This window comes from Salvelinus namaycush, chromosome 13, assembly GCF_016432855.1.
Source record: "Salvelinus namaycush isolate Seneca chromosome 13, SaNama_1.0, whole genome shotgun sequence".
Lineage (NCBI taxonomy): Eukaryota > Metazoa > Chordata > Actinopteri > Salmoniformes > Salmonidae > Salvelinus > Salvelinus namaycush.
Window position 1 is genome coordinate 16,653,612 of NC_052319.1, and position 23,740 is coordinate 16,677,351.

Sequence of the window (23,740 nt, forward strand, 5' to 3'; positions counted from 1 at the left end):
ACTTTTACAACTGGCTTGGCCCTTGTTACACCAACACAGAAATACTGAACACCTCCACATCATTGTGCATCAGCCAGGCCCTGAAGTGTAGGAGCTGTATCTTGAGTGGAGTAAATAAGAAAAGCTGGACCAGATCGATGTAAATGAATGTATTTACTATTTAAAGCAACTGAAAGATCAGTACAGTAGATTGTCAGAGCAGGTTATAGTTTGTACAGTAGGAGTAGGATTTATCCAGTGCCTACTGGTCCCCTGATCCCAGGATGTAATCGTCCAAAGCTGCTGACCTGACTACTTTAATGCCATCTGTCTTAAAGCTCACGGTGCCTGATTGCTTCTTGATGACCAGCCGTGATTACGATTGTGAATAGGAGTGGCTTGCTCCCAAAATGGATCCCACATCACATCACACACAAATAGAGGTAGCCTCTCACAGACACAGACTTTGCTTGTACTAGCCAACACTACCTTGGTGAGGTCTAGGAGATTGACCTGTGGTTAACCTTTTACTGCTGTGGGCTAAATCAGGGTCACACAGAGTGTTTCTTGGTAGTCTTAAACAAATCTACTTTGAAACAAAAGTATATACCTCACAGACATGGTTATGGGGGGGGGGGGGGGGAGAAGACACCTGTACCATGTCAGATATAGAGTTGAATGTATTTCATTTGGAGTTTATCCAAGTATTACACTTTATATACATCACAGACGACTGAAATATAACAAAACCGTTTCACATAGAAACACCGTATTTTCTGCATATTTTTTTTGTTTTATTGTTTATTAATTATGAAATTATGAAAAATATGAATAACGTTCCACCCATGAGGCCACTAGAGGGTGATTTGGTCACTTGACTGCAGGAAAGGGCTACACCCAAAAAGAAGCTTCTAACTTCCATAGTGTTGATGACAGTAGGCATCGGCCAACAACTAGTAGCTTAGTTTATTTAAAATACAGCCTATACTAGAATGTTAATAGGAAAGTTAGTTGGACCATAATAGCAATATCCAGATCAATGAATGAATAATACCACATTTTGTTTGATTTTGAGCAATCACATTTTATATAATGAGCATATCCTTGCATTTCATTCTCCACTGCTATTCCTTCATCCACCTCCCTCTTGTCTTGTCATTTCTTGTCCTTCTGGCTGGAGGGTAGAGACCGCACCACTAAGACATGCACCATATTGTAGCGATGCATGTCTCCGTGGTGTCAGAGCTGCGGGAGTCTGGAGCTCTTTAACAGTGTTATCACAACTGGCGTTTCACACTGTACCTCACGGCCATGCGCACGGATTGATATGTTTCGGAGTGACTTTGTGATAAGTGTTATGGATAATTGGCCCAGGAGGATGGCAAAATCTTAGGGCTTCAAATGGGGTCGTAGGATTATTGTATATCAATCTATTCACATAACAAACAAAACACATTACCATTATGAGAGGAAGGCCTGTCCGTTTGTCACTCTGTGGTCTGTTAGAGTACCATCATACGTTGTATTTTTATACATATGGATAGCACATTACTCCCAGCTCGGAATAAGGGTAGTTACAGCTCCACTTTGTTACTAAGTTATTACACATTTATTCTAAGCTGTGAAGTAAAGTGGCACTGTGATTTTTTTATATATTGTCTCTTTCTCCACAAACCATGTAAAAAAAACAATGAGAGCGTTTGAAAGATTCTTCCCTGTAACCCTTAAACACAGATACTTTATGACAACAGAGTCGCAAGGCAGCTGGCAATAGTCCCAGATTAACACAGAATGTCACCTTGTGAAACACTAGCCGTCATCTAAGGCCTGACCCCTACAAGACGTAGTCAGGTTCCCCATGTCATTCTCTCAGCTGGTCCTTTCTCGCACGCAACCCCCCCTTTAAAAAAAAAAAAGGCTTTTATCTGTGTATTTCATTCTGTCACTGGAACACAGTGTTCTTATTCAAAGGAGGGAAACAAGTTGAAAACATAATAGTTTATTAAATTGCATCAGCATTGTGTTACGTTGATTGCGTAGTTGTAAGTTACCTTCGTAATGCTCCCTCTGAAGTGGGTCTCTGGAGACTTGAGATGAGGACTTAATCCGTTAAAATGACAGTCTCTCTCTGGTAGTCCCAGAGCGTAGAAAAGGTATTTGTGGTGTGGCCCTTCTTCCTCAAAGCTGCTTACATTGAAGTGGGCATTAATTTGGTTCTTCAGAGAAACAGTGAAAGTATATAGTATGTTAATCGCCAGTACGGTGGAAGGATTTAAACCCCCAACAGCAGATTGCCTTGGAGATTACAACTTAGAAATGAACTTCAGTTAAACCACATGACTTAATACTAGCCAGACATGCATCACACAGTATTAAATGTTATACCTTTCTTATGTGGAGAAATGTGAGCCACCAAGATTGAGCATCTGGGATGAGTTCAGGTCATGGAGCAAAGAGAAGAGAAGTGAGCAATTTGTGGGTTATGAATTGTGGAGATTTATTACATTTTCAGGAAATGATGGAACATTCTTATGACAACTGTCGCCTTGGCCTAAGATAACTCAGCAGTACATTGCAGGATTAACATTCTGCTCAGGTCAGACCTAAATAAAAAGCATCCAACACTTAGATACTCTTTTAATTTCACACTACTTCCACTGTTATTCTAAGAACTTTTCTTTCTGTGATTATCATCGCAGTTTTGACACATCTACAGATATTTTGTTGCAAATTGGAAATAATTAACTTGGCAAAGTAGAATGCTTCCATATTGCATTGTTCCTTTATGAAGAACCACAATTAATGTTTAATTTAAGAGCCACATGCAAATGTAAAGGCACAAATGGCACTCTCCTCTCTGCTCCGCTGTGCATATTTAAATATTAATGGCTCCAGTCAAAATAAAGCCCAGAAATTCAACACCCTCTTTATTAAGAAATGTGATGAAAAAAATAGATTTATTTCATATTCTTTTTCATTTCTAAAAGCAAAACACTACTTTGCACTGGTTACTATAACTGCATTTCACTTCTTAAAAATACACATCAAACTTTTGACTTTTGTTTTTGTATAGTGGCAATGAGCTGAATATATTCCCTGAATATAAGTCAAGTCATACCGTATATATGCAGTCATTTTACAATGCATTTCCATTGCATTGTCAAAGCTGATTATCTCCTATAATACCTCACATTTCATAACAGTCTATGAATTACCAACTATTGGTCTGTTGGTTATAAAGAACAATGTTAATCAGTGGTATAAACTATATAATTACATTTTCATTGTCCTTCTTTATTAATTCATATGTTTGCCTATTGTTTTGTTTGACTGTGGACTATAGCTAGCATGTTGATATGAAGGTTCTTTGGGGGATCTATCTGCTTTCACATACATTAGCATCTCCAGCAAACATTTGCCTGAGAATAAAATGACCATGCTAATTAAAATCACCAACTCTTAGTTCAAGAGGCCTGTGCACGTCAGGATTAATATCATGGCATACTAAGGAGTTTGCGTCGTCCCAATGAACCTACAGCTCAATATGAGCCTGAGAGGCGGTGCTCTACACACTGTACCTTTGTGCTGGCTCAGATTAGGACAGTTGACATGTGAACATGGAGACTGGGTAGGGCCATATTTAGTTGAAGGAGCTTATCTCCATTTTTCATTAACTGAATGAATAGACACGAAGCGTCCGCTGTCATTTCTCTGCGCTGCTTCAGATAATCTTAAATGCATCTTTAAGATGCTCCTAAAAATATATATATATTTTTAAGCAGTTCACTCTCAATTTTTGATTAAACTTCAGAGGGAAGAGTCTGCCTTATCAGGAAGTCAGATATACTTTGGTGTAAGCCAGACATTTCAATAGGGTTCTGTTTCCAAGATGACAGGAGAAGAAAAAGGACGTAATGTTCAGGATGCATTTCTGTATGAGGATCCCATGGACTACATGATAAATCCTGAGTCTTAAAACCCAATATAAAGAGGATTGTAGGCTAGCTTCACCATGATATGGACACATTGGATTTCAACAGAGATTCCAAGTTGCAGGGACCAGTTAATAAACAGTCACTAATATTAGTTTCCTCTTTCAAGGCCTAGGATTTTAGGCTTATGATTTGAAGTTGACATCCAGGCACATAACTTAAAAATCTTTGCAAATCTCTCATTGATATTAATAATGTACGTGAAAGGTTGCTTTACTCATTCTTCAAATCAACTCGTACTATGATTCTAAAGCTCTGACATACTGGTGTAAATCATTTCTGCCAAATTATACAATTATGAGGGGCTGTGAATGGCAAAATGAAACATCAATGCATACAGTCATCCCAGTTGAAGGTAGCGAGATCAGTCCCCTGTGGGAATAGAGAGGGAACTCAGTGTGTCCACCATCTAACATTTATAAGAGGAACAGACTGTAACTAATGCAAAATTCATGCAAATACATCTAACTTGGGTTATAAAACAACCTATCCAAGTCCATTATGTTCCAGTTAATCGTGGAGAGAAGAGGTGATACAAACACAACCGATCTGTGTTGTTATTTATAGGATGTATTGTACATGGTAGTGGTTGAACATTTTTTACACAGGTTCCTGTACCCATTTGTTATGTTTTGTGTATCTGATTACACATACTTTATGTTAGAGAACAGAAAATAGATCCTCGGAGCCCAAGGTTTGTGTGTTTGTGATTGTTTTGAGAGCACTTTCAGATTCACCAGTGAGCCTCCCCGTAACCTGTCCCCCACATTGCAGCGTGATTGCAGAGCCTATTACTGACACGTCCTGGGGAAGCCTCCAGGAAAAACAATGTTCCAGAGCAAACATGCTTGTTCAGATGCTTGTAACCCAAGAAAAGAGGGATGGCAAACTCACTCTGACAAGGATTGTGCCCCTAACCATTCTCTGTTTTTATCTGGCATCACAAAAGCATGCTGCTTAACTGCTCCTGACGTTTTGTAAGGAAGTCACAAAAGTCAGTTCCACAATAGTCCCAAACTTTGAAGGTCCATGTAGGGTAACCATGATTGCATGAGTGGAATATTGGGACAGCAAGATGTGAGATGCTACTCCCCAAGGCTACGAGTGACTTTGCAAGCATGGTTGTTGATAAAATATGAAATTTCCTCCTCAGAATTTGTTAAAAGGTTTCGTGTGACAAAAATAATTACAGTCTGGTCTGGCTTTTCATGCTGGATTAAAGAGATATTAATATACGAAGGGGAAAAGGTTACTCACATCCCAAACTCCATACGGTAAAAACACTTCCTCTAAGGAATTATCACATAGATGAATGATGAACAATTGTCAACATTTTAACTAATTTAGGAAGATAACATGCGAAAATAAGTTTCATCATTATGTATGGTATGAAATACCATTTTATCTCCTTTTTATGTTATTTTTACCATTTCCGTTACAAAACATGAGCAAAATTTAATCAGCTGTAATATCAACCACACTTGACAATGCTGACCTTGATGTCATGGTTTCTCAAAGACTTTTACTAACAGTACAGTTATTCTGTTTGACGGCGCCAAATGCTGTTACTACACTGTTGCAGAGATGCAGAACTGGCCTGATATTAAGATGACAAGTATCACACTAATTATGTTTTCCCCTCTGAGAATACAGTCTGCATTTGTCTCTTCTTTTGGCACACACACACACACACACACACACACACACACACACACACACACACACACACACACACACACACCCCCTGCACAACGTGAGCTTCTTGTCAAACACAGAGAGCACACATATTAACAGGCACATAGCTGAAAAGACTCAACAGACCAAGGGAATGAGTATCAAGTGCAAAGTCTGCTGATGCTGGAGTGAGCATAGTCTTACAAACTCATGTGGATCAGTAGGTGTCATTAAAATGATATGAAAATGTAAATATTGATTGTTAGTTTAGGGTATTATGAATTCTAACCTTTGCTATTCGGTATGTATTATGCCCCGCTTCATGGGAATGCATTAGGTAAAGGCCTGTTTGTTGTTGTACCTTTATTGAGGTCAATTTGAGCATTCTCTGTTCCAGATAACAACCAGCTCTGGCAGTGAGTTCCTTCTCCAGGCTGACAATTACCCCACAATATGTAAATGGCATGATGCTATTAAAAGCACAGCTGACAACTTGGTAAGCAGTTTCCTGTTTCTTACAGACGGTGTATTTGAAGTTCAACATTTCTGAAGTGTTTATGATTTTGGATATTGAAATTATGACTAAATCATTCAGAATATTGCTTAGTCATAATATGCTTCTCGAAATGAAAGTAAGACAATTCCATAAATCATTGACTATATATCAGGTCAAACATATAATTGTATGTTCCACGTAGTGCAGATAATCGCATAGACCTGCTTTACTGAATAATGACTGATAATAATGAGTTACTGTATGCAACCAGTTACCTTTGGACTCTGAAAGGTTGTAACCTCCTTTCTGATGTAGTCTAAAGGAGCTGGAGGACAGGCCTCTGGCAAGCCTGGCATACAGAGAGCAAACAGCACAGAGTACCTACCCAGACATGGGTTGCCTAGCAAGACACTGTCACTGCCAAAACCTGCGCCTGATTCCCCCTGCACAAAGGAACCTGAACACAGACGTTCACTCAGTAAGTTGTCTCCAACGACTATAGTTCTACTACAGATGCTAATCAAAACACTTCTTGACGTGTTAGTACAAGCTGGAACTCGGAGGTATGCTGATTAAAAGTTGTCTCTTATCTGTGCTACTGTAGGGATTTAATTGCTCAAAACATAACTTTTCCAGGGAAACGGTTGCTCACACATTTGCATAATGTATGTGTGCTCATTTCCCTTACCCACCAACATGATAAGGTCTGACAGCTTTCCTGATTTTTAGTGGCACTTTTTTGCGTTTTCTTTTTATATGCCCAAAATGTGTGTGGGACTGTTGATTTCAATTATGGCTCTTGTAGGAACATGACACAAGAACATGCTAATTAACATTATGTCATCGTATGTCAAGTAGCAATTATGTTAATCCCTGTCATTGGTTCAAATCAATCTCATCACCTTAAGCGCTGCGAGACGAATATATTGATGTTGGATGAGCATATTAAAATCTCTAATTAGGGGCCAGGGACATAGAGGCCAAGATCCAGTCTCTTATGTTCAGCTGCTTGAACCTTTCATTATGGGTATGATTCTGGCTATGTTCATGTGAATTTATGCCCATGAAAAAGACAGTACTTTACACAAACTGGAGAGCAACATGGATAGCTTTTTTTACACTGTAGGTCCTACTGTATGTTTTCAGGAAATGATATACAATCACCTGACAACAATATTATTTGCTTTGCAACTCTGTCTAACCCAACTGTAATACAAGAAACAAGTTGAATATATTTATTGTATGGCAAAGCTAGTCCGTAGACAAAATAGGTCATTTGATTCATTTGGGAGGAGCAGTGTTCATTTTTATTAGAATGACAAGCAGCACCCGGACTTTAAAAAAACTACAGGGAATTCCTCTAGACATGGACAAGTTCAATTGGAATGAATAATAGAAAAAGACAGCCATGGGAGAGACCCCTGGAAGGATGCCTAATTAATAAATAACAGTGGGACTCTAACGAGAGAGAGAGAGGGGAATAGCGAGGGTCAGGTAGAGAGATGAGGTGAACCATGCTATCCACCTCCACTTTACTGGTTGAACATTGTAAGGGCATATAGGCCTACTGAGCCTGTCTATAGACACATCTAAACACCCTAGCTTTCCCTTTCACTTGTTGCCATTTAACCGTGTGTCTGTGTGTTCCTGACAAGTTTTCAAGTCTTCCAAGCTCACCTACAGCATGTCGGACAGTGCTGATAAGAATGGGGTGAAGAACAGACTCAAAAAGTTCATCTCAAGACGGCCTTCTATGAAGACTCTACAGGAGAAAGGCATCATCAAAGGTATCACAGTATTCTGTTTTAAATGTACCAGTATAAGTGTATTATTTTCCAGCACACCTCACATGTTGTGAAGAACACAAATCGTTCAAAATGTGTTGTACATTTTGTCATCTTTTTCTATTAGGACAGCCCTTCAAAGAAGAAAAAAGAGAGTTAACTATGTCTGTATATTCCCAGATGTCACAATTTATTTTATAATTGATTGTAAATATAGAATATTTGAAAAGGTCTTTCCACGTTTATTAGGAGTCACAGAACAACAGTGATTGATAAAATTAAACTGAATGCATTTTACTTGAACAAACCATGCCAATCCAACCGGCAACCACAGAATCCATTCCTCTAAGGGGGAACTAATTTATTGAGCGCACGGTTGAAGGAAAATACACCATTAAAGGGCATATTTAAGCACATTTGCAATCCTTAGAAGAAGGTAACGGTATTTGGAATTTCCCCCAGCTTCAAGGAGACCCTTTAATGTTGTGTCCACGGGACAAACGCTAGATCAAAGGGAGAGGACGTTATTGACGGAATAAATGAAATACTTCTGGATTAAGGAGTGGGGCAGGTGGCCTCCAGACTGTCCTATTTGGCAGGGCTGGTGGGCAAGCCACTTCAGAGAGTGTGCTTCCTCAAATCAGGTCCCCCCCCTTTCCTATCGTACTTCAGAATGCAAATTAAATCCATGCAACGCGAGGGTTATTTGAATTCCTTTAGGAGGGGTAATTTTGCTCCATTTCTCTGCCCCCCTTCCTCTCTCCCTCGTCTTTTCTCTTGCTTATCTGCCGAGCGCTGGGAAGTGCATTTTGTATGCAAAGGTGCCGCGCTTGCAGTCATTTATGTATTTGGTGCACACTTCCCTCCAGTGTATAAACAAGAGAGCGCGATCTTTGATGTTGCACAGTGCTAGAGAGACAGCACTGTTCAAGAGTCCCGATAATGTAACATAAGCCAGTTGATGAGTGAGAAAGTGTACCTCTGTGCACAGTCAGTTTGAATTCCAGTGTATGATTGATGAGGTATGCTTTGCTAACCCTAGCTTTTGCTAGCCCTATAGGGCGTCTACTAGAGATTAACTGACCAGAGTTAGTGACCACAGAAGCCTGAGTTTATTGCCAGTAAGGACAGGTTAAATGAGGGATGCCTCAGTACATTTAAATGGACAAAAGTAGAGTAATGAAGCAATGAGAATGTTCATATAAGGCAAGAAAATGTGGCCCCCCTCTTCCTCTGATTGGAGCAAAGCGGCCTGGGATTCTCAGGGTTCATGGGAAAAAATGTTAGCGATAAAATGCTAAGTGTGTGATTAAACATTAGATTGTTTATCCTTTACCAATGTGGCCGTGGAATCCATGTAGCCTACTGTTAGTAGCACTGTTCTGGAAACAGCCATCAGAGGAAAGCAGGGCAGTAGGATTCAAGAGCGATGAGTGTTACTACTCATGCTATGAAATAATTACCTATCCCTCCACATAATGATGATGATGATCAATGGACAGTATTAATGAGATTTTTCAAGCGTGAATGGAATGACTTATTAAACAGACCTTTTACCGTTCCACCAAAATTCCTGAGATCTGAAAACAGACATTTCAACACATTCCACGTTTGAGGACTTTTGATGCAATTAAATGCAATATCTGATGATTACTGCTAATATCTATATTTTTACATTGTCTCTAGTTCAGTAGTTCTGGGAAATTGGTTTTTTAACTGAACAAATCATGTCTTTTTTTCCTCACAGATCAAGTGTTTGGATGTCACTTATTGACACTTTGCGAGCGGGAAGGGACCACTGTGCCAAAGTTTGTCAGGCAGTGTGTGGAGGCCGTCGAAAAAAGAGGTACGCACTTTTACTAAAATTGTTATATTTAATTAATATTTTGTTTATGGGAAATAAATCAACAATGGATAAGATGTGTGTGGGAAGTATGTACTGTATTGTCCTCCTGTATTTGGTAGTTTGACCCTTCTCCACACCCTGACCCTGTCGAGTCGGCCTGTCCACCTCAGTGATGCTTCATCTCACACATTTACAGTAGCTGCTTCAGCATTTCACCACTGTTTACACTTCCCCCTCTGTTTTGACATTTGAGAGTGAATATGAAAAGACCTATAGTTTTGAGTGCCTGTTTTATAAGACGTGTATCCCGGTCATTGACTCGTAGTGTTCTCACACAATGTGTGTGATCAGTAGTTTCCCAGGCTCCGTCACATAGCTGGCCAGGCAAAGGCGCTGAACCCTGAGGAAAATGCTCCTCGGCATCCCAAATCACTCACTCTTGGTCCGCGTCCAATTCCGAGTCCACTTCAGACTGTTTATAACGCGCTGAAATTGAGACTGAATTATGTGTTTGTGTAATGGGTTCCGTTTGTGGTTTTGGCTGAACATTTGTTCAGGACTATTAGTTATCTGGGGGTAAAATTGCTGTGGCCCGATAAACACGCTGAGAAAATAATAATGATTAAGAACGTCTTTTAACTGTAATGATTATGATCTAAAGGTCTGTTGCATTTCTTGATACACGATGGACTTTAGTGTGTTAGAAAATAAACCTTTAGACACGCACTCATACGCGCGCGCGCGCACACACACACACACACACACACACACACACACACACACACACACACACACACACACACACACACAAACAACATTTGGGAGGCCATTGGCTGGGCTCTGGACACAGCAGGGAAAGAACAAACAAACAACTTCTGAATGCTTTCTATGTAAACAAAGGGCCAAACACTGGGGTGAAATTCCTCTGGACATCTTAACACTTGAGCTGCAGAAAATAGCCAGGACGTTATACAAGAATGCCTTGCAAAGAATGAAACGTAGGTCTTCTTTACTTTTCAAGTCAACCATATCCTCAAGTTACCCCACCAGTGACAGCGGTATAGTACAGTACATAGTATGCCACTGTCAAATGCTCGGGAATGTGGACGGACATTCATTAGAGCAATTGATAGAAAGAGCCAGAGGAAAGTGTCGCCCCAGCTACCTCTATGCAGCGGCAGTGTTAGTTTGCACTGACAACAGTGTGACTCAAATATTTAGCATTACATTATCTGTAGCCTAGCCTGTGTTTCAACTTTTAAGCCTCCAGCCTTGTGTATTTAAATGCTGGTCACTTTTTAATTTATATATTTTTTAAATGGCTTGTTTTTAGAGTATGGACAATGAAAGCATGACAATCTATCAAATGCTGTTGAGCTGGTTTGGCAGGCTGGTCTCCTGTACTTGGATGCAAAAGAAAATGGCAGTCAGACTCTATAATCAAAGTAATGCTCAAAATGTCACAGTGAAATAGAGCCGTATGTTGTCCAAGTCCAAGCCCCTATCTAGGCAAGATGTCAACTATCCATTCCACTGCAATGAATGTACACATTGTCTATTGTAAAACCCAGGAATTGTATCTAAATGTGTCATTTATGGTCATATAAGTCCAAATCAAAACGTAGTCTTGTCAAATCTGCTTGTATTTAATGTCTAACCACCAGGTTTAGAGGCTGATGGCATCTACAGAGTGAGTGGTAATCTAGCCACCATCCAGAAGTTACGATTCTTGGTTGACCAAGGTACAGTATGTTCTGTCGTTTAATTCACTTGTGATTGACTATGTTATAGTGTTTGTAACAGTGCTTGACTTCATACAGTTCAGTTTCTACTGGATATCATATAATGAACACAACAGGATTCGAATAGGGTTCAATTAGGGGGCTTTCTTTGTGATACAATGGATACAACTAAGACAGTGTGTTCTGTTGAAATCAAATTGTATTTGTCACATGCGCCGAATGCAACAGGTGTAGACTTGACAGTGAAATGCTTACTTACAAGCCATTAACCAACAATGCAGTTTTAAGAAAATACCTAAAAAAGTAAGAGTAAGAAAAACAAATAATAAAAGACCAGCTGTAAATAACAATAACGGGGCTATATACAGGGGGTACCGGTACAGTCAATGTGCGGGGGCACCAGTGTCGATGTAATTGAGGTAATATGTACATATAGGTATAGTTATTAAAGTGACTATGCATAGATAATAACAGAGAGTAGCAGCAGCGTAAAAGGGGGGGGAGGGGGGCATTGCAAATAGTCTGGGTAGCCATTTGATTAGCTGTTCAGGAGCTTATGGCTTGGGGGTAGAAGCTGTTTAGAAGCCTCTTGGACATAGACTTGGCGCTCCAGTACCGCTTGCCGTGCGGTAGCAGAGAGAACAGTCTATGACTAGAGTGGCTGGAGTCTTTGACAATTTTTAGGGCCTTCCTCTGACACCGCCTGGTATAGAGGTCCTGGATGGCAGGAAGCCTGGCCCCGTACTGGGCCTTACGCACTACCCTCTGTAGCGCCTTGCGGTCGGAGGCCGAGCAGTTGCCATCCCAGGCAGTGATAAAACACGTCAGAATGCTCTCGGTGGTGCAGCTGTAAAACCTTTTGAAAATCTGAGGACCATGCAAAATACTTTAGTCTCCTGAGTGGGAATAGCTTTGTTGTGCCCTCTTCACGACTGTCTTGGTGTGCTTGGACCATGTTAGTTTGTTGATGTGGACGCCAAGGAACTTGTCAACCTGCTCCACTACAGCCCCGTCGGTGAGAATGGGGGCGAGTTCAGTCCTCCTTTTCCTATAGTCCACAATCATCTCCTTTGTCTTGATCACATCTCTGACCTCCTCCCTATAGGCTGTCTCATTGTTGTTGGTGATCAGGCCTACCACAGTTGTGTCATTGGCAAACTTAATGATGGTGTTGGAGTCGTGCCTGTCAGTGCAGTCACGAGTGAACAGGGAGTACAGGAAGGGACTGGACTAATCACGCACCCATGAGGGGACCCCGTGTTGACGATCAGCGTGCTGGATGTGTTGTTTTTTTAAACTTTATTTTATTTTATTATTTTTACCCCTTTTTTCTCCCCAATTTCGTGGTATCCAATTGGTAGTAGTTACTGTCTTGTCTCATCACTGCAACTCCCATACGGACTCGGGAGAGGCGAAGGTCGAGAGCCATGCGTCCTCCGAAACACAACCCAACCAAGCCGCACTGCTTCTTGACACAACGCACATCCAACCCGGAAGCCAGCCGCACCAATGTGTCGGAGGAAACACCGTACACCTAGCGACCTGGTCAGCATGCACTGTGCCTGGCCCGCCACAGGAGTCGCTAGTGCGCGATGAGACAAGGATATCCCTGCCGGCCAAACCCTCCCTAACCTGGACGACGCTGGGCCAATTGTGCATCGTCCCATGAGCCTCCCGGTCGCGGCCGGCTGCGGCAGAGCCAGGGCTCGAACCCAGAATCTCTGGTGGCACAACAACAGAGCGTGATCACACAGTCGTCCGGAACAGCTGATGCTCTCATGCATGTTTCAGTGTTACTTGCCTCGAAGCGAGCACAGAAATTATTTAGCTCATCTTGTAGGCTCGTGTCACTGGGCAGCTCTCGGCTGTGCTTCCCTTTGTAGTCTGTACGTCGGAGCCGGTGTAGTATGATTCAATCTTAGTCCTGTATTGACACTTTGCCTGTTTAATGGTTTGTCGGAGGGCATAGCGGGATTTCTTATAAGCTTCCGGGTTAGAGTCCCACTCCTTGAAAGCAGCAGGTCTACCATTTAGCTCAGTTCGAATGTTGCCTGTAATCCATGGCTTCTGGTTGGGGTATGTACGTACAGTCACTGTGGGGATGATGTCATTGATGCACTTATTGATGAAGTCAGTGACTGATGTGGTGCACTCCTCAATGCCATCGGAAGAATCCCGGAACATGTTCCAGTCTGTGCTAGCAAAACAGTCCTGTAGTTTAGCATCTGCTTCATCTGACCTCTTTTTATAGACCGATTCACTGGTGCTTCCTGCTTTAATTTTTGCTTGTAAGCAGGAATCAGGATAGAATTTTAGAATTAGGGTCAGAGTTGCCAAATGGAGGGCGAGGGAGAGCTTTGTACGTGTCTCTGTGTGTGGAGTAAAGGTGGTCTAGAGTTTTTTTTCCCCCTCTGGTTGCAGATTTAACATGCTGATAGAAAAACTGATTTAAGTTTCCGGCCACTAGGAGCACCGCCTCTGGTTGAGCATTTTCCTGTTTGCTTATGGCGGTATACAGCTCATTGAGTGTGATTTTAGTGCCAGCATCGGTCTGTGGTGGTATGTAGACAGCTACGAAAAATACAGATAAACTCTCTAGGTAGATAGTGTAGGCTACAGCTTATCATGAGATCCTCTACTTCAGGTGAGCAAAACCTCGAGACTTCCTTAGATATCGTGCACCAGCTGTTGTTTACAAATATACATAGGTCCCTGCCCCGTGTCTTACTAGAAGCTGGTGTTCTATCCTGCCGATAGTGCATAACCCGTCAGCTGTATGTTATTAATGTCATCGTTCAGCCACGACTCAGTGAAACATAAAATATTACAGTTTTTAATGTCTCGTTGGTAGGGATATATGTGCTTTCAGTTTATCAAATTTATTTTCCAGCGATTAAACATTAGCTAACAGTACTGATGGCAAAGGCAGATTAGCCACTCGTCGCCTGATCCTCACAAGGCACCCCGATCTCTTTCCGCAAAATCTCAGTTTGTTTTTCCAGCGAATGACGGGGTGAGGGCCTTTTCGGGTGTTTGGAGTATATCCTTCCCGTCTGACTCATTTAAGAAATATTCTTTGTCCAGTTCAAGGTGAGTAATCGCTGTTCTGATGTCCAGAAGCTATTTTCGGTCATAAGAGACGGTAGCAGAAACATTATGTACAAAATAAGTTACAAACAATATGAAAAAACTAACAAAATAGCACGGTTGGTTAAGAGCAAATAAAACAGCAGCCATCCTCTCCGGCGCCATCTTCAATAATCATGGATGATACTGGGTAATTACTGAGTAACTCTACTTTACAGCTTAATTATGAGTAACTGTAGAGACCTATTGATGGTGAATGAGTAACGGATCACAAGGCATTCTTTGGCAAGTAAAAAATGATTGACGAATACCTTAAGAATGGGATCTTTCAGAGTTAAAGGAAGGATAAAGCATCCCTCATGAGAATTCAAGTCATATCTGGGCCTCCAGTGAAACACGTCTACATACTCCATCTGAATTATCCAATGTTTCCTGTAAGGGACTCCTGGGGCATTTCTCCAGCAAACCAACAAGAGAACGTTTGTTGTTGTCCAGGCTCTGAGAATAAAGAATAGACTGGTTGACCTTTAGCCTAATTTATCACTCTGGAACGTATTTCTCTGTCTTGAGGTAGCTAGCAACCTTCTTGTTATTTAGATACACCATTATTTGTTACTGTGCCCTGCAGTCCTAGAGATTAAAGAAGTGGTTTGTGATGCGGGACATTGAGGGGAGAGTGACATCATCAACATTTTGCACATTCCAAGCATTCTGACACAATGACACCATGTGCCTACATTCTGTCCCACACATTCCATTTATCCTGAATGTGCTCCCAACCCCCATAGTTATATAGAGCCAGTGCAGTACAATCTCAAGTGAGAGTGGGTTGAAAACATTGACCATGTAGTAGGCTACTGTGTCCTTCAGGACCATAGAACGCAGCAGGTTCAGTTTCCCTGAGTAGGTTTTTGTACCAGGATTCAGTACAAACAAGGAAACCATGGGCTGATTAGCAATCAGCTCAGATGTGTCAAGTGCACACACTGGAGAGGCTGGCTAATTGAAAGTCTGGACTTTTTTCTAGGGAGTACCTAAAACTGTGCAGAAAAAAATAAGAAATACCCACTCACTTTATGTAATTTTCTATGACTCTGGCTCTCCAACACATTGCCTTTGTTTTTGGTTGGCCAAGGATGGAAGGGAAGATCTAAGATCATCTTGACATGCCAATTACATTACTCTAATTTCAAAGCATGGATAAAATCGCTCTAAGATAATTATCTCTATGAAAATTATTCAGAAGTTCCTATGGCACTATATTCCTATTATCATGTAACAGGGTTGTCTGAAACGAACGATTGCTTATTTCCAGTTTCAACATACAGCATAATGTGACTTTGTGCTGTACCATTCCACTGTCTTCAGACCTCCAGGCCTGTCATCTTGGCTTTGGATCATCCTGCACCCCTCCTGTGGCATATTGAGCCTGGTGCCTCTGAATCACTTCGTCACCTGATGGCCTGTCTCTGTCACTACCAGGGGTTTTCTCTATTCTCAGCCCTATCAGAACTAACTGATTTCAACAGAGGGTATATGTCAGTATAGAACAGAAACCCAATCCAACACATGTGGCTTCATCAGACCTCTGGGTAGCTGGGAGCCTGTTAGTGAGCTCTGCTGTTAGCAGGTAAACATTAGCATAGTAATTAGCCTTTGCAAATTCTCCCAATTAAAGCTTTGTTGTTCCCTCTTTATTCCCTCTCCTGTTCTTTTTTCTCTCTCACTCCCTCTTTCTCTTTTTCTCTCTCGCTGCTCCTGTTCCTTCTCTTTCTCTCTTTCTCTGTCTCCCACTCCCACCTCTCTCCCCCTCCCCCCCTCTCTCTTACCCCCTCTCTTCCTGGTGTTGTCCCAGAGGAGGAGTTTAACCTGGACGACAGCCAATGGGAGGACATCCACGTCGTCACCGGGGCACTCAAGATGTTTTTCCGGGAGCTGCCAGAGCCCCTGTTTCCCTTCACATTATTTGAGCTGTTTGTGGAGGCCATCAGTGAGTATACAGCCTAGAGTTTTTGTTGTTGTCAGCATATTCAAGCATATTCGCAAAGCTTGGGCTTGCAGTCAGATTTCAGTCACTTTCATTTTGAGGTCAAGAAGACTGAAAATATGGAATGCAATGAAATTCTCCAAATCCAGATTAATAATGGTTTGTGTCAGAACTGTGTAACGGTTGCTATTCTACCAGTGAAATAGGCAGGCTTGCCTGGGTTTTACATAGTAACACATGCATCAGGCCCTGTGGTGTGTTAGCATTAATCCTGTTTATACTGTACTCCATGCGCTTTTATTTGCCTCTAGAAACGTTGTCCTCAAGGCAGCTCACTTAAACACTAAACGATTTTTCATTCAGAGAGGCTGAGAGAGAGAAAGACCACTGAGGATTGAGCCGTGGTACAGTATGCTAAGTTGATACTCCACTCTCTGCTAAGCAACAGGGGTGAAATCAATAGCCATCTTTCCACATGGTCACTTGGCACATACAGTATGTATGGGCCCAGAGGAGAACAACCTCAGAGTTAGAACTTTAGGTTGCATTTGGAGGCGGTGAATAAACTCTTCAAACATTCAGATAGATCTACACAGTATGTACAGGATTTCTTTCTGTGCTTCATGTACAATGTACTGTATCATTGACTCCACTTACACCAGGTGGTCTCAAAAAGGTAGCAGAGTTCTCTGCCTCTCTCGATCTGTCCAGTCAAAAGAGGTCGCTGTAGAACTGTGAGGTGGGTCACCTCTCTCTCTCACCCCTGACATCCCCTGGTGGTTAGTGGGGGGAATTCCACCGGTCAAAGGTCACGGCAGCCAGGGCTGGCAGTCCAGACAGAAGCTAACACAAGATCAGATCTGACACTGAGTCATGTGTCGACATACTTCCACTCTACTTCACCACACACACACACACACACACACACACACACACACACACACACACACACACACACACACACACACACACACCCCACCACACACACGCCCCCAATCCACGACTCAATTAACCCCCATCATGCCATTGTTCCGGCTCCCACCCTAGCTGCCGTCCTACTGACGCCAGTGTTAACCTTGTGTAAACAATACTGTTAAAGGTTGTGCACTTGTGTTGAAATGCTACCTGGGCCCTGTAACCCCACCTCAGGGTTGGAATTACAGGGGCCATCAGCTCTCTCCTGAGCTCCATGGATGAACCATAAGGAAATTATATTGAATAATGCTTTTTCTTCTACCCCTTATTTATTTTTTTCATTTGTTCTATATGTGTCATTTGTACAAAAGTGCCTGCTGTTGTCAATGCTGTCCCATCCCATACCCAAATATTCTCTCTGAGACCCTCGAAGCCCCCGGAAACAGATTGCGAAAACAATCCCAAGGTGGTGCTATAATTTGGCAATAAATATTTACATGCTCCAGAATGTAGGCCAGAATCCCCTCTGGCGCTCAAGGTGGTTACATCCAGTTAATCAGATAAGTATGTGCACGGCTGATGAGTCTCAGACAGCGTTTAGACAACTAATTAGCAGTGTAGGAAGCCCTTCATAGCAGGAGGTGTAATTAGGATAACCTGGTACGCCATGCTCCGCTGTAGAGATGAAACGGCCAGGGGTGGAGTCACTACAGATTCGCCACTAAGTGAATGTAGTTGTGCAGCTAAATAGATGCATTAGTGACCATATGGTGACGTACACCATTAATTTACATTGCAAAGATACTGAAAAAAGACTGAAGATTTAGCATCAGCACATGGCAATCACCTGCCCCACGTCATTTAAGACGTCCTAGTTCAAGATAATGAGCTGGTTGAACTGTCCAGAACATGAGAGCAAGGCCTAATCTGCAGCCAACACATTATTAGTAAACAGTTGTTTGACTTCATGCCCTATTTAGGACCTTGAGACAGGGAGAGAGTCTCCTGGTGATGGAGATGATGGGTCGTCATCATTAGAGTCGTGTTGCCCATGCTGGCTGGCCCTGTAATGGGGTTGCATTACGGGGAGTTCCTATGGGTCCGTGGCTTGTGTGGACGGGAGGTGAGCTGATCACCAGGTCTCTAATTGAAACCACCGTTCCAAGAGCCAACAGTGTTGCAGCTTACTGGAACCATGGGCAGTGTGCATGTGTTGTTACGAATGGGCAGTGTCGTAACCGGAATCATGGGCCAAGCGCTTGGGTCCCATTGGACAAAGAGACTTACAAGTACTACAACATGATGGTTAGTGTAGCATTGGATGTAGTCCAGTCCATTCACATTATATGAAAGGATTTTCTCAGCCTCTAATAATGGAGATATGATATTGTTATCTCCTAAATATCCTAAACACAATGCAAACACTTATCATATCTTCAGTCCTACACCTCCCTCCCTTTCTTTCTTTCTTTCTCTGGTCTCCTGTTTCATTTGTTTTCTCTCTACTTTTGTATGAACAGATGCCCCCTTCCCTCCCTCCCTCTCAGCCCCGTAGGTTTGATTAGTTGTTCAGTCTGAGGTCCTCAGGTGGTGTCCATGCAGGCCTTGTCTCCCTGTCTCCCTTCCAAGTGAGCTGTTCATTCTTGGAAGGCTGAGAGGAGCAGCTGTGTTTGCAGGCCGTGATCCTGGCACCAACTTACCACGTTCTATTATTCATGTGGGCCTCAGTATCAGAGAGGGGTATCTGGAATCTCCAGCCACCTGTCTCGCAGACAAACACTCCTTTTTGTTTCGCAAGCAAATCAATGCAAACACTGATGAATTGAGTTTGATCTTGTTAGAGCACTGCTTCTAGTAGTTTTGTAGAGGATGGTGGCGGCATTGAAAGTGTTGCCGTAAAAGTGTAAATGTTTCGGGGGAGGAGCGGAGTCTTGGGTTGAGACATTTTTACACTGGTTACAAGAACTAAGATGTTATATGGTCATGGCTCAGTGGATGCTATCTGTATGCATGCATGTGTGTGTTTAACTGTTGATATTTACAAAGATTTCAACTCTCTTAACATAAGTGATTTTCTTAAAATGTTTGGCTCCCAGAACTTCAGATTGGCTGGCATCCTAAAAATTCTTCTGCTGTTAATTCAAAAATGCTAATTAGAAAAAGATGCATATTTTCCCAAGTTGTTTGGTCCTTGTCTATGCCCTCAGTAACCATGGAAATGGAGTCATGTGAGTTAGTAACTGGGCCACACAGACGAGGAGAGAAGTCTAAATACTGCTCCCTCCGCATCTCCACCAAGCCAGGGACTTTCTCTTCATTAACTAGCTAGCACAGTTTTATACATGGCTCTTATTTATTCACCATACTGACACAGAAACAGAAACACAGCAGAAAAACATTACTGCAGAGAGAATCGAGGGAATCTATTGTGTCTCAGTTGGGGTTGGTTGATTCACCCACTTAAGCAATAACTTTACCAATGTGGGTTCAGTATTTATGATAATACTGTAGATTAGGGAAGACAAAATGCCTGAACATGACAAACGTAAGAGAGAATCACATTTCTCTATAGTGTTTGGTATCTGTTTGAAATGCATTTGTGGTTATAATGGTGATATCCTACATTCTACAGGAAGGGCCAGACTACAATTGGGCCAGCTCATCAGATGCATAATTTCTTGGAAAATGGTAAAGTCCAGCGCTATCTCCAGGTCATCTTGGGTTACACACCACTTCTCAAGCTTCAAAGAGACACGTCATTTACATATGAATAATTGCACGTATTTATGATCTGGCGTAGTTGACAATCACCATTACAGTAGGAAAGAATAGCATTCTATAGTCTACCTCAAATTCAAAGCGCACATCACAGAAAGGCAGAGAGCCCAGAGCCATACAAGTCCTGTAGCATACAAAGGAGTTGTTTTTATTAGTTTGACATTGTTTGGTTTCTATTTCTGACTTATTGAGAGCATACAGAGCACTCATCATAATCACAGATGGATTATTAACTTACGACCTGTGTTCATAATGAGTATTAATTATGTTTGTGTATTTTCTGTAACGGGGAATGTGGTGCAAAGCACTCTCATGAATATGCAATTAAAGATTGAACAAATTAGAAAAAACGATCTAGAAATTCTGCACTTCTGTGCTACTGTGCTGAGACTTCTTAAGTTGGTAGGTAACGTTTCAGTTTGAGAATAATAATTCCTCATAATTAAGTTTTACCTTTGATCAAGATACTTGAAGATACTACCTTTTCATGAAACGGGGGCATTCAATGGTACTTATTAGTTCATTTCTTTTTATAACGCTCTAAAACAAATTTGCATGCGAAGTAAGCTGGCCATGCAAATCGTTTGAAATGCAAAAATATCTAGTTTCTATATTTCATCAAGGAGCTTTTCATGTTTAATAAATTACAGACACCATCCTCCAAGACTTTGTTATTCATTAACCAAAAGCACACAATTGGGATCCATTTAAAATCTTAATCACAACCTGCAGGATTATTTGCTTTCTGCTAATATTTGCCTTGACGGGGCTTTAGTGAGCCATGCAGTACACTAAGCCTGGAGATGAGGTTGTACAGCTAGATTTCCTGAAACAAAATACATTTCCCCGTTTATAATGGGATTATATACACAGAGGTTTAGATGCTGAATGTGTATCTAGTCACTGTGTCACCGATTGAAACACTTATCAGAAATCAAAAAGAGAAGAAAAACTTGAGGCTATTGTACAGTAATTGGTTCTCACTGAAATCTCTATGAATATACAGCTATTGACATTCTCAAATTACTAACATTGGGTTTTAAGATTTACATTGCGAATGTTTAATAACTAGGAAAGTAACTTTGCACAAATGCAAAAATGTCTACAATTTCATAAATCGTATTGTCCCAAATTGATACCTCAAAACAAAACAAATCAAATGTTATTTGTCACGTACACAGTTTACAGCAGGTATAAAAGGTGCAGCGAAATGCTTGTAGGCTTACAGACTTACAGGTTTCAAAACCTGTATGCATTTGTTTGGCATTTACCTTCTTGTTCCAATCTATACAGATCAGCAATTCTTAAATATTTGTTTGGGATCAAAGGACTATTCCATGGGTTACACCCCATACACAGTATTGATTTTCATTGGCACAGCCTTGTTTGTTTGTGTTGTTGTATACAGACCTGGATGGGGAGTTGTAATGGTCTGTTGTCATAGCAGCTCATAAATCACTCAATCCCCTCTAGGTGCCCAAAAGCTGCCTAATGCTGCAGCCGGGGACTAAAGTTGACATGACTAATGTTCGTTTAGTCTTCTGTGGGGTACGCTCTATCCCTTGAGATGTTTCCCATCATTGAGAGGCTTTACTCCTGTCCATGCCAGATTCATAACAATATTGGATTTGCAAAAAAAGGAAATGGGATCTTCCAGGAAATGGTACCACACTTAATGTTCTATGCTTGCTATGGTTGCCAAAAGTCAGCTCAGTCAATTAAATAATCACAACTTCATTTATAAGAAGGCTGAAAATGATCTTCTGGTTTAGAGTACTTGTGTGAAGAGCAGTATTACCCGTATTCATCTGGCTCCATTGCTCATCCAGTGCCATATTATATGAACCTGTGTGACTTTTGGGTCAGGTTGTATGTTTCAGTGTGTGGTACATTGGAGTGAATCAGCAAATGTAGATGCTATAATCCTAACAGGGCATTTTCAGCCTGCTTTAAATTAATGACACTGTCCTCGCCATCTGTCCACAATGGTGAGCTGAGGGGCATCTCCAATATGTCAGCCACCAACGGCAAAGTAATGAATGAATCATGTCCTTTGTGCCAGTAATGTAGACTAGATTAAATATTTCAGGGTGAGGCCTACTATTGATTAGTTGTGTAGCAGAAGGTGCCTCTTATAAACAGTTCTGCATTGTACTTAACAGATATATCGCCTGATCTATGTCAGAGTGGGTCATCTCTAGTCAATTCATATAATCTCAGTGATAACTTCCAGTCATAGTTAATATTGAGGACAAAAACTAAACAGGAAAACTCTGTTCAGAGTGACAGCCTGTCCGCCAGGCAGGGAAAGCTGCCACACATTCCATCCTGCCGGGTCGGCGCAGAGCATAGCTCAGGCTAGGCTCACCTAGAGCAGAAGGTCAGGGGCCCTACTCTCTCTCCCAGAACGGGTTTGTCCATCTGTGCCCAACTGGCAGGGTTGGCACCCGACGTGGGCATCTGCCACCTGTGCCTGTGCCAGCTCGGTGTACACGCAGACATCTGCTCTGGCCGTGCTCAAGGGGAGCCTCCACGGTACGACAGACAGGGGGCCAAACATTGTCCTCGCCTCGCTCTGCGGCTCTGTCTGCTAACAACCTGGGGTAATGAGAACAAGCAGAGCTGAGTAGACTCCATTAGGCCATTAGTGTTAACCTAACCTGTGGGTTCCTTTGGAGGTCAGAGAAGGATGCTGAGCAGTGAGTACAGGGAGGGTAGAGCAAGCATGAGGTTATTGTCACCTCTTTGCAGGATGTCGATATAAAAAAAACAGATAGCAGGTTTCAACAGATGGATGGGTGGTGTTGCATGGCTGTATTGCCACAGTGGATGGGACAGTTTTTGGACTATAGATGTGTTACTGAGTGTTGCAGTTTCTTGTCATATTTATCAGGGATTGAGGACTGGATTTGTCTTGTTTTAATACAAAAACTATTTTACAAGTACTTTTCACTCTCTCCCTCTTCAGCAAATACATCAACATAAACACACACATTCACACGTGTTTACCCAACTCTTCCTAAATGGAGTAGCAATACAGAAAGCAAACATCTGTTCAGATTAATAACACGCAAAGTTGTTTTGGGGTGGAATTCGGGGTGGAAAAGGAGCTTGATCCCTGGACTGGTTGTATTGACGTCCCCGCCTGGCCTGGCCCCTATGAGGACTAAATCATCGAGGATTTTCTCCCTGGGATTATCTAACTCATCTGACCATAGTGTTAGGTTTCTTTTTGGTTTGATTACAATCAAATAAAGTCTCATTGAAAGACATGCACATTGTTTGAGAGATTTCATTGGTGTATTCCTCTTACCTATTACAGAACAGTGTAATGCAGGCATGTGTATCGGGAGAGGAGGTCCGGTCTTAAGAGTGTTACCCATCAGCTAGCACAACATGATGTATGCTAACCATTTCTAAGGGTCATAGGTCAGACACATTGTTGCCAAACAGTTTGCCA

General features: G+C 41.8%; 1 protein-coding gene across 2 annotated transcripts in view; it reads left to right on the forward strand.

Moving 5' to 3' along the window:
- The window catches only part of LOC120058295 (rho GTPase-activating protein 15-like), a 45,832-nt gene that overhangs the window by 15,599 nt on the left and 6,493 nt on the right, over positions 1-23,740 (forward strand). Inside the window, exons 6-11 of one of the 2 annotated variants that reach the window (XM_039006845.1) lie at positions 6,043-6,141; positions 6,457-6,619; positions 7,797-7,928; positions 9,673-9,771; positions 11,436-11,513; positions 16,456-16,590. In XM_039006845.1, the coding sequence (XP_038862773.1) occupies positions 6,043-6,141; positions 6,457-6,619; positions 7,797-7,928; positions 9,673-9,771; positions 11,436-11,513; positions 16,456-16,590 (706 nt within the window). The remainder of the gene's footprint in view (positions 1-6,042; positions 6,142-6,456; positions 6,620-7,796; positions 7,929-9,672; positions 9,772-11,435; positions 11,514-16,455; positions 16,591-23,740) is intronic. The other variant, XM_039006846.1, reaches the window with a different exon arrangement.